The sequence below is a fragment of the Cavia porcellus genome, unplaced genomic scaffold, assembly GCF_034190915.1.
Source record: "Cavia porcellus strain 051 isolate PalLab524CR breed Dunkin Hartley unplaced genomic scaffold, mCavPor4.1 scaffold_28, whole genome shotgun sequence".
Lineage (NCBI taxonomy): Eukaryota > Metazoa > Chordata > Mammalia > Rodentia > Caviidae > Cavia > Cavia porcellus.
The window spans coordinates 10,033,263-10,045,280 of record NW_026947511.1 but is presented as its reverse complement, the minus strand read 5'-3'; the positions used below and the strand labels follow the sequence as shown (position 1 = coordinate 10,045,280).

General features: G+C 34.1%; 2 protein-coding genes across 6 annotated transcripts in view; one reads left to right on the top strand and one right to left on the bottom strand.

Annotated features, from left to right (window-relative positions):
• The window catches only part of Rnls (renalase, FAD dependent amine oxidase), a 290,624-nt gene extending 286,230 nt beyond the window's left edge, over positions 1–4,394 (bottom strand). For 2 of the 5 annotated variants that reach the window (XR_010044289.1, XM_003473598.5), the window contains exons 1-2: positions 2,208–2,475; positions 1,322–1,427 (exon numbers count right to left, since the gene is read on the bottom strand). Coding sequence is in view for 4 of the 5 variants with exons in the window: in XM_003473598.5 (XP_003473646.1) it covers positions 1,322–1,427; positions 2,208–2,325 (224 nt within the window). In the remaining variant the exon portion in view is untranslated. Of the gene's footprint in view, positions 1–1,321; positions 1,428–1,789; positions 2,101–2,207; positions 2,476–4,220 lie in introns of those variants that run through there. The other 3 variants (XM_063239497.1, XM_013157052.3, XM_013157051.3) reach the window with 3 other exon arrangements.
• Lipj (lipase family member J) overlaps positions 2,656–12,018 on the top strand; it is a 33,943-nt gene continuing 24,580 nt past the window's right edge. The window contains exons 1-2 of the mRNA XM_023566745.2: positions 2,656–2,852; positions 6,460–6,560. The gene's annotated coding sequence lies outside the window, so the exon portion shown is untranslated. The remainder of the gene's footprint in view (positions 2,853–6,459; positions 6,561–12,018) is intronic.

Sequence of the window (12,018 nt, the reverse complement as noted above, 5' to 3'; positions counted from 1 at the left end):
TTTTTTCTCAATCTCCATTCCATTATTTACTTTTTTATTTTTATCCATTTAATTAAAGGGAAAAAAATAGCAGGATATAATATAGTAACCCACTTTGACTTTCTATTATCTCGATTTGAAGCCCTGTATTACTCTCACCATCTTGTTTTTGACTGATGTTCCCCTATTCTGTTTTGATGGATAGTATCAGGTTCGAAAGTTTAGGCATCAGCTGAGAAGATAATGAGATTCATTATAATGCCCATTCTCGTTGACTTTTATCTACTTTTGAAGACCTACAATGTCTCCAATGTTTTGGTTTTGTTGGTTTTGTTCTTTACTATTTTGTTCAATTGTATTATAACTAATGATATAGGCAATTCTATTAGAGATAGCGGGAGGCATTATGGTAACCATTGATGATCACCTTGTATTATGTTTTTATATTATCTATTATGTCCACCCTTTTGACTTGACCGATTCTGTCCTGTTATGTCTCATTTGGTTTTACTCTCTTCCAAAAAAGCAGTAAGAACCATGGGAGCAATGAAACCCAAAATGTGTAATAGTCATTGTACAAAAGAGAGGAAAAGAAAGTGCTCTAAACTATATAACTGCATGTATATTTAAGTGTATAAGATAGAAAATGATATCACAGAGTTTTATTGGATCATTGAACAGAACTGTTTGCAGTATCATTGTTGGAATGTCCACTCTACAAGCTTTAATTTTGTGACTTGAACAATTATTTTTAAGATGGCAATATGTAATCCATTAACTAGTGATTTCCTACTGTTCATTTTTTTCTTCTGTAAATCTGTATAACTTGTACCCTTTCACTTTATTTTTCTTTTCTCCTTAAATAAAAAAAAGAAATAATTCCAAATCATAACTAGAAAACTTCATATGATTAATGTATATTTTGTGTTAAATAAAACTTAACTCAAGAGAATAACTGAAATGTTTTCTGTTGATATTAGCCAAAGGTCTATTTTTCCATATCACGCAGTTAAATCAAATAAAATAGAAATATTATCTAGCATACCAATTTTAAACTTGGTGAAGAAGACTGACTTTCACTGCATTTATTTGTCCTCTTTTCAACACTAACAGTAATTAAACTTCATTGAGCCTGCTATTTGTTTCATACACATTCTCATCTAATCTTCCCAACAATATTATAGTTTCCCACTTTACTCAGGTTAACTTTTTCTGCTAACAGTATCAACAATGGTAATATCATAATTTTAGTAAAAGATACGTTTTAAACTGTGTTAAAAAGGTAGTGTCCTTTTACATCTTACAATTTCCAAGATTGATTCTAGAACTGAAACTAACTTACATTTGGTGTTTTTTGGCATAGTGAGGTGTGCAGGTCACATACTGAGCACCCAAATCAGCTGTGCAGTGCGGGTTATGAGGGCTGCTGGCTGTAGTCATTCTTCCCCCTTAAATTAATTTAGAAGTAATATAGCGCATTAAATGAACCTGTTGGAATTAATACAATTCATGCCTCCCCCTCACTGCAATTTTGTTCACAATTACATTAAGAAAAGGTCTTAAATTGAAGTCTCTACCATCTAGTATTGCTACAAAGTAGTTAACAGAGCCAACTCAATCACTGTGAGATTACAAGAGAGTGAAGCGAAACGGAAGGGAATGAGGGAGGGAGGGTGGACAGATAGGAGCAGAGCACCCACTGTTACTGCTGCACACTGTTGTTTCCTTAAGAAAAGGCACTAACGAATTATATTAGTAAAATGAGGGGTGAAGTGTCAGAATCAATGAATCAAGGAAAAGAATCTCTCACGCTGTAGAGATTCACAAGAATGACAGAACTGGGTACACCGGATCTTCAGAAAGTCTTCTTCCAAGTGCACACTGAGATACTCAGATCGGGAGAAAACCGGAATAGCAGAGATTGTCCAGAGCAAAACTGCATTTACTAGAGGCAGGGGCCGGCTCTTTCTTCTCAAACCCGCTCAGGGCTCTCTGCACACAGGCGCGCCGCCCCCTCACTCCTCCTCCGGCCCAGACCAGTCGCCCCTCCCCCAGGTCGCCCCTCTGGCGCGAAGTCTCCGGTCACGTGACGGCGAGGCGCCCACTGCGCATGAGCCGGCGCGGAAGCAGCAGCAGGCCTGTGCTCAGACGTGTTTGGGGCACAGGCCCGAGGCGTCCTGGAAGGTCGGGGCTCGCGTGCCCTTGGGGTCTGCAGTTAGACAGCCCACCTGAGTCGCCTGCCTTGTCCCACACGGCGAGGAAGAGAGCACCGGACACCTCTTTTCTCAGCAGCGCGGCGCACAGGCTTCCCGTCAGCCCGGCGCCCACGATCAGCCCCCGCTTCATAGCGGCAACGTGCCCGAGCCGCGCCCTGTGACCGCGGGGAGGCCGCGGGCCTGGGACGTGGATCGCGGAGCACGCGGCTCAGCCTGCCCAACGCTCCACGCGCCCCCGCGGGGTTTGCGGCCGTGTCCCCCGGCCCTCCAGCCAGTCGGCCACCGCGAGCCCGGGGCCGCGACCTGCGGAGCGGCCGGCAGGGGGCGGAGAGTGGCGCTGGCGGCCACCCTCAATTGGAGTTTCCGCCGGTTAGGAGTTCGTTTCCACTACGGGGAACAGCGGGAGCCCTGCCTCGCCACAGGGCTGGTGTCTACCGCAGCCGAGTAGCAGTGTAGCCTGACCTCTGCGGTGACCGCCTGGTGGCGGCCTTGACCCCCCCCACCCCCACCCCAAGCCGGAGACTGAAGCCAGGGTGCTCGCGCTGAGTGACAGCCCCAGCATTTTAAATTTTATTTTGAGATAGTGTCTAAGTCGCCCAGGCTGGGCTTGATCTTAGGCTCTTTATGCCTCGTCTCCCCAGAGTGCTGGGATTACAGGTGCGTGCCACCACTCGGGTTTCTAATATTGTAGATTTGAAAGAGGAGAGAGCCAGAAATGTGCCAGCCATGTGGAGACAAGCATGCCTCTAAGCCCTGAATAACCGCTGTTTAGGTAATAGGAAAAGGTGCTGCAAGCAGGAGGTTGTGTAAATTATGTGATCTTACTGACCACCAGTTTCTTCCTAAGTGCCCCTCCAGAATTGTGAACATTAAGACAACTGATGCACCAGAAAATTGAAACACTCATTTCTTCAATAAATAATGTCTTCTGTCTCAGAACACATGTTATGTGTTCAAAGGATAGAATGGTGAATAAGAGAATTCATGCCATTGCCAATGTACTGTTATTCAACACTGCCAGGAAATATTCATTGAACCAAACAGCAATGAAGAGTGAATTAGTAACACTAAGGATTCACTTAAACTACTTTCCAAAATTATTGCCTGAAGAAACGCTAGAAAACTTGTATCAGCTAAAAAGTTGACAATGGAAGCCAGTTAAAACATTTTAAAAATCAGCTTTATGCTCACACGAAGAAATTTATTATGTATCAAATTACTAACAGATCAATATTACATATAATTTAGAAGAAATATGAATGAGCACATGTAGTCACCTCATCTACACACATGTACTAATAAATTTTTGAAAATTACTAAAACCTGAAAAAATGGAATTGAACAGAAAAGCATTGAATATCAAGTGATTTATAACTCCATTACAAAATACACAAGGTAAAATACAAATAATGAAGTTTTTATAACCTACAAAAACGAAATTTTATCCTCTACATAAAATATTAAAAGTACAATTAAATGACTAAATCAAAAGAAAATGCACAGATCAAATAGTCTGAAAAAAAGTCCGATAAATGTATACATTTTCTTCATTCAAATATGCTTGGCAAGGATATATTAAAGTAAGTACTGGTATATTACTAATTAAAGTAATGAGTAAATTTTGTGGAGTACAGTTTGATAATGCACAAACATACTTTTATTTTGCTTCAGAGGTATTCCTTTTTTTTTTTTACAAATTCAAAATTGTCAAAAAGTTTTTATAATTATATGTATAGTGATTTTTTTAGTTATGAAGGAAGTCTAACCTGGTTGACAAAATAATAAACTATTGACTTCAATTTGCTTCAAGTGTGGTTTAAGGTATTTCTCTGAAATTAAAAGTTTAAATAATGTGATTTACAGTCATAGAATGCTTTAACTCTCAAAATTGTCCAGCAGGAGAAGACATTTATGAGGTAAGCTCCTCTAATTGGGCTCAGTCACTACCATTTTACATGGTAATTATAGGCACCAAGTTTAAGGGAGTTTGTCCAAAGTTACACAGCATGTGAGTGATAAACTCACCTACTCTTTTCCCATGTTTTCTTGACTTCTCTTTCCTGTTAATAGTTCATGTTGCACAGTCAAGCTTGAAACTCCATAGTCATTTTCTGCAGCTTCTCTTTTTCTCACCCCTGAGAACTGTAAGTCTTCAAGTCTTTTTGACCATTTCTGTATTGTCTCTTAAATCCAGTCTCATCAAGTTCTATCTCAGGAACAGAAGCCCAATTACATTTATGCTAGTAATGTATTAAAGGATCTGGAAACTTCATTGTACTCTTGCCAACTCTTCACTCTTTAACAGTTGAAAATTAATTTGTCAACAAATTAATTCAGTACTTGAGCTCCAGCAATCATTAGTTCTTACCTGAATAATAACACTAGCTTTCTAATTGGTTTCCTTACTTTTAATCTCTGTTCTGCACTCAGATTCTGTATCAGTCACTATTGTCATAGAAAACTTTCACACCTCCTAATTTCATACAGAATTAAGTCCTACCCCCATTAATTTGGCATAAAAAGTATTCAGTGAAAATATTTAGTGGCATTTTCTCAACTTGTATTCATATCTTGGTATTATCATATATCCTGTGGGGAAGCTAAACTGAATTACTTTCTGTTCCCTGAGTGTGTCCTTATTTATCTATAGTAGTGGAAAATTTTTGACTTGTGTTTAAAATTTGCATTAATCTGTTATTCTTTCTTTTTTCTTTCTTATGCTTTTTAAAAAGCTGTGTAACTGCATAGCTTTTAAATCAGTTATTTAGAATATGAATGTTTTATTGCCACAATATAGAGGTAACCTTGGTAAAGTCCAGAAGAGGTTTCATCTTAGTACAGAGGTACAACTTTAGGATGTTTGGTCTGTGGTTGGTTGGTTATTGATACTAGTTGTCTTTCTGGAGAGGTGGAACAAACAAGGTAATCTAAGAAAATTAAAATTGTGATCTAGTTGGGACAATCTGTTGCTCTACTATTTACTCTTCCTAGACTTTTAACTTTTTCTTTTAACATTTATTTGTTTTGGAATTTTTTCTTAACATATTTTGCAAGGCTATCACCTTATAATTATTCAAGTTCAGTTTAAAAGTACTTAGAAGATGTTGTTTCACCTAAAATAAGCTCCTAATGACTAAGCTCTTAACCTGTTCTAATTTTTAGAAGTTACTCTCTTTTTTTGCCAGTTATTTATTTATTTATTTATTTATTTATTTATTTATTTTCTTTCTCCTGCTAGAAGTTAAGTACCAACAGGGTAGAAACACTGTCATATTCAGTACTGTATCCTTGGTAACTAGAATCAAAGTTAGAATTCTTAGAGACTATGAAAGTTTACTGCCTAGAAGATACATAAGAATTTGAGGATTAATATGTAAGATAGGAGATAATTCAGATAGGTAAGTTAAGGAACTAAGTATCCTTTCCTAGGGAGAGCTTTTTAAAACTATGACATGATTGTACTATTATAAAATATGCCAATCATGAAAGAACAAAGAACACCTAGTAATAGCTGGAAAGCTCTATCTGCACTTAACTGTTATTAATAACTATTGTCGGCATTTAAAATAGTAAGTGGCATAAAACCAAGATGAGTAGTCCAATATTAAAAAGCAAAGAGTTAAAAAAATTTCAGTAGGCTCTTTGTGAAACAAATTTAACCAAAAGAAAATTAGATGAGCATGTTAAATCATAACATTATGTTTAGAAAATAATTTTATAAAATCAAGGAGAGAGTGCTTAGAATTTTAGTTAATTCTGAGCTTATTTTGAGTTGAGAGTGTAACAGATTTTCAATATAAAAATGAACTTAAGCTATCATAAATGAATTATAGCTCTGAACAAGAAAGGTGACAGTCTGATACTTGCCAGGCCACTTCTAGCAGTGAGCCTCGATTTTTAAAACAATCATCAGAAACAAGGCTTTTCAAAGAGAAGTAACTAGGATGATAAGCCAACTAGAAATTATTTGGGTTGATAAGGATGACTGGGACTTCTGGCATAGGGAAGATTCAGGGAGTATGAAAATTATGTTCATGTTTAAGACATCTTAAGGGAGAAAAAGAATTTCACATTTTCACTATGCAAAAGTCAGTTGAAAATAATAAAGTATAAAATGTCTCTACTCAAATAATATATTTAAGGAATAATTTTAAGTGGGTACATCCAAAAATGGAATGAATATTATCAGGAAGTAGTTATCCAACTGAGAAGGCTTCAAACAAAACTAGATTTGCATGTAATGAATCTTTTTTTTTTTTTAAAGTCTCCAGATATCTGTTTAGCAAACTTGGCTAAAAGAAATACTATTGATGACTACCTTGGGGACATATATATTGCACACCTTACACTGACAAGAGCAGAGAGGTATGGAATAATATTTTCATTGTTTTATCTTGTTGGTATAATCAATCATGTTAATGTCAGAAGCTAAAGATGAATAGTCTTTCTCAAGTCACATTTTAAGAAATTATATGAGCTATAGATGAGTGTTAACAGTAACACACATATTTGATACCTTCATAATAATTTGAGTACTTTGTTAACTGGGTAATAATCTTTAAAAATCACTGTTCACAATTTTGGTGACTTGGATTTTAGTGCTGTTGTATTTACCTTTTATATTAAAATTTTGACAAGAGCAACAAAGTTGGAGATACCACAGTTCTATAAAGCTACAACAAACTGAACAGTGTGGTACAAGCATAAAGAAGACATACAGCCCAGTGGGATAGACTAGAAAGCCCAGGAATATATCCTACTATATACGGTCAAATGATTTTTTTTACAAGGATACCAAGACATTCAATGGTGAAAAGACAATGTTTCAATATATGATGCTAGGAAAACTCAATATTCACAAACAAACAAAAAATGAAGTTCTGTTTTTGCCATACACCATGTACAAAAATTTAGTCAAAATGTATCAAAAACTGAAATATAAGAAAATTATGAAATTCTTAGAGGAAAATTGTATGCCATTTGATTTGCAAATAATTTGTCCCAAATGACATCAAAAGCACAGGCTGCTATAACAAAAATAAGTTAACAATTCATCAAAATAAAACTTGCTCATCAAAGAATACAATGAGTAAGAAAAGAAGTCATAGGATAGGAGAACATATTCATAAATTATAAGAGATTCCTACACTGGAAGAAAAAAAACAACCCAAATAATAAAATGGGCTGAGGATTTGAATAAATATTTTTCCAATTAAGATTTAGTAATGCTAATCAGCATGTATAAAGATACTCAACATCACTACTTATTCAGAAAATGTAAATCGAAACTTCAGTAACTACCACTTCACAATCATTAGGATAGTTATTTTAAAAAATAATGCATTAGTGGGGGAGAATGTAGTGAAACTGTAATCTTTGCGTGTTTTGGTCAGAAGGTAGCATGGTACAGCTACTGTGAAAAATGGTAGTTCCTTTAAAAAATAAAAAATAAAATCACTATATGAGCCATCAGTTCCATCTCTGAGCAAATGCTCAAAAGAATTGAAAGTGAGGAGTCAGTTATTTCTATACCTATATTCATGGCAACATCTTTTATAATAGCCAAAAGGTGAAAGCACCTCAAAAGTCCATTGATGGAAGAATGAATTATCAAAATGTGACATACACTGATCATCCTTAAAAAGAAAGGAAATTCTGACATGTGCTGGAATAGTCCAACCACAAAAATACAAACACTGTATCATTCCACTTATATGAAAATAATAAAACTGATAAAAACAAAAAATTGAGTGATGTTTCCTAGGAGCTTAGGGATTCCCAAATAGATATTATTAAATAAGTATGAAAAATGTCTAGAGATTAGTCATACAATTACATGAGTATACTGAACTCTAATGAACTAAACACTTAAAACATATAAGCTTCTAAATTTTCTGTCTGTATAATTTATCACAAAAAATAGCTATAATAGAACTTCAAAAACATCTTGATGAGTTTTATTAGTTCATATTAATTTTACAGAATATTGGAGTTTGAAGTGATATTTTCAGCCATGAATGTAACATTTTAATATTTTGATCATATTTAATCTCCCTAATAAATTTACTTACAGCCTTCTATTCCTCTAATTTAGTAGAAGTATTCTCTCTAATTTCTTGTCATTTGCCTTTTTAAAAAATGGTATATATTAAGTAAAACATGCAATATATGTGTTTCTGAGTCTAGTATATTTTGCTCCAGTTCCACCCATTTTCCTGCAAATGGTAGTCAATATATTTTTTAAAATTACTAATAAAGCATTTCCAATAAATTTTTGGGTTCCTAAAATAAGATAGCCAAAACACTGGCCACTGTGATAGAAATGATTTTCCTCTGACTAGTTAAAAATTCTTAAGAGAGGTAAAAGATGCAAAAATACCTGCTGAACTTGTTTTTTCTTCTTTTTATTTTAAAGATAAAAAACACAGAAAAAAATTTTTAAAAAGCAATAGCAATATAGGATTTCAAAATAAGATGATAGGAATTCAACAATGGTTATTTTTATACAATGGAGTACTACTTAGCTATAAGGAAGGATAAACTCGAAGCTTTTATAGGTAAATGGATACAATGAGAGACCATACTCATAAGTGAAATGAATCAGAGTTGCATATGTAAGCACTGTATTTTCTCCTTAGTGTATGAAACTGAGTTTGATTCTTTTAAGTTGCAAATGACAGCATTTCTTTGTAAATCTGAAAATTCTGTGAGACAAAACGTATGTAAATTGGGAAGTTTCTCGAACAGAGAAAACATTTTAATATCTAAAACTAGTGAAATAGACAAAAGCATTTTCAAATTTTCAGTCAACTATTTTTACATTTTTGCAAAGTTTTTGTATTATGTATAATAGATGACTTAAGTTAAAAATTTTCACTGTTTGTAAAATGTCGTTTTTAGGTTTTCCTTATGATTTTATAGTGAAATTTCCACGTGTCTCTGAATTTGTGTTTTGTTTTACTTTTTGTTTTTTGGTTTTTGTTTTGCTTTTGAGGCAAGAGTTCTCAGTAAATAGCCCCGATCGGCCTCTATTTTGAGATCCATCCATGTTAGCACCCAGAATAGTTGGATTATACATACATGCCACAGCACCTGGCTGAAACCCACTAAATATTATTTTCCTTTTTTGTGTATATGTATGCAGGAATTCAAGATTTTGAAACTGTTTACATGTACAAGCTTGGACTATGCTCAAAATACTTTAAATTTTGTTGGAGATCATGTTCTGATTTTTGGCAATTTATTTTATTGGTTATTTTTTACTAGTCTGTAAAATATTCTTATCCAATTCCTATGTATTTAATGGAAAATTTCTGTTAATAATGCCTATAATAAAAAAGCTTTTTCATTTTGCTCTGCCATGGCAAATTGTAACTGTTATTTATTTATTATGAGAGTTAAGACAAATCTTTCTCTAATCATTTTAACTGATTTGGCTGTAATACTAGCTTTTGTGATTCTGCTCAGCAATGTGCTTTCAATTAGACTTTTTAAATTTCTGTTTTTTATTAATAGTCTAGAAAAATAATTAAAATAATTTATAGTTTTATACCAATCAGAATTTATTTGGGTATAACTGTAACTCATGCTGTGTGTCTAAAAGATGCAAACACATTATTTTGGTTACATCAATGCACATGAAAGTAATTCATTCAAATTGAAAAAAATTATTATTAATTGGTGATATATTTATTTATCTGAAAACAATAATTTTCCTCAGTCTAAATATATACTATCATTTAGTTAGGAGTTCTGACAACTGTGTGTCAGAGGTTTATCCTTCTGCATTTGCTTGGTATAAAAATATCAAAATATACAGAAGTAGAATACATTGGGTAACCGTATACTACATGTTTTTTCATAAAAGGATTTTAAATTATTTATTGGTACATTTTACATCTACATAATGATCACATATCATATATCTTTATTCCTGTTGTTTTCCAATTCTTTCCCCCTTTTCCTTTCTTATTTACAAAACCTTTGTTTCTGTTTTATTCTTCTTTTCCCTTCTTTTCTTTCCCAGCCCCACTTCCCTAGTTCCTTTTTCCATTTGACTTCTGCCTATTTCATAGTAGCTGTTACACATTTTAGTCCTTACTTATACTTTCAGTTTCTCATACCAGACAGACAATTGAATATTTATTTCACTGAAGAGTATGGCTTCAAGGTGCATCCACTAATCTAGAAATGTCTCAAGTTTATCTTCCTTTAGGCTGAAGAGTACTCCATTATTAAAAAAAAACAACAACAACAGATCTTTTAAATCCATTCATCAATTGTTGGGCTTTTGGGCCATTTCCAAATTCAGATATTACAAACTGTACTGCTATAAACATGGGTGTGGATATATCACAGTGGTATGATGCTTTTAATTCTTTTGAGAAGACACCAAGGAAAATAACTGAGTCAAATGGGACCTTTAGTCCTTTAGTTTTGAGGAACCTCCACACTGACTTTCTCAGTGATTACAGTGGTCCACACTCCTACTAAGTGGAGAAGGATTCCTTTTTCTCCACAGCCCTGCCAGCATTTTTTATTAGTTGATTTCTTGATAATAGTCATTCTTTCTAGAGTGAAATGGACTATCACCATTGTTTTAATTTCCATCTTTCAAATAACCAGTGATGTTGAACATTTTTTCTTGTTTATTTCCCTTTTGAACTTCCAAGTGTGTATTCATCAGAGATGTCCATTTTTGGATTGGGTCTTTAGATTTGGAGGGTCCGATTTTTTTCAGCTTTTTTATACGATCTAGATATTATCCTTTGTAGACAAAATTTTTACCCACTCTGGGTTGTAACTTAACTCTGTTGGTGGTTTTTCTGCTTTTTAATAAGATGAAACCCCAGTTGTTGGTTCTTTGTAGTATTTCCCATCCAATCAAGATTTTGTTCATGAAGTCTTTGCCAATATCTGTAGTTTAGCAGTTCTATCTATTCTCTCGTCCAGAAGATTTAGTGTCTCTGTTTTAATATTTAGATTTTTGATTCATTTTGATTTTAGTTCACTGTGTGTTGAGAGACATGGCTTTAGTTTTAGTCTTGGGCATGTGGAAAGGCAGTTTTTATGCCACCATTTTAATAAAGAGGCTATCTTTCTTCCAGTGAATGTGCATGCTATTTTTTCATAGTAATTCTGTAGTATAATTTCAAGTCAATGGTTGTGATGCCTCCTGCCTTTGCTGGTGTTGCCCAGTTTTGCTATTCTAAATCTCTTGTGGTTCCAAGTGAATTTAGGAATATTTTCTCTGTTTCTGCGATGTATACTATAATATTTTGATTGGAATATCATGACATGTTTATAACAATTTTGGGAGTATGACCATTTTCACTATGTTGGCTTTTCCTACCCAAAAGCAAGGGATATCTTTCCATTTTCTGTTATCCTCTTTGCTTTCCTCTTTCAGAGTACTATAGTTTTAGATTTAAAGATATTTTACTTCCTTTATTAGATTAATTCCTAAGTGTTTCATTTTATAGAAGGTACTATGAAAGGAATGCTATTGATTTTTAAGTGCTAACTTTGCATCCAGCTACATGACTGAATTCGGTTATTAAATCTAGAAAAAGTCTTTTGATAGAGTGTTTTGAGTCTTCTATGAAGATTATTATGTCATCCATCAATAATGATAATTTAACTTCTTCCTTTCCTTATTCCTTTTATTTCTTTCTATTGTCTAATTGCTCTGGCTAATATTTCCAAAAGTATATTAAATAGGAGTAGGGAGAGTAGACATCCTTGTCTTGTTCCTGATTTTAGAGTGAAACTTTCAGTTTTTGACCATTTAGTGTGATATTGGCTTTTGGTTTATCATAGATGG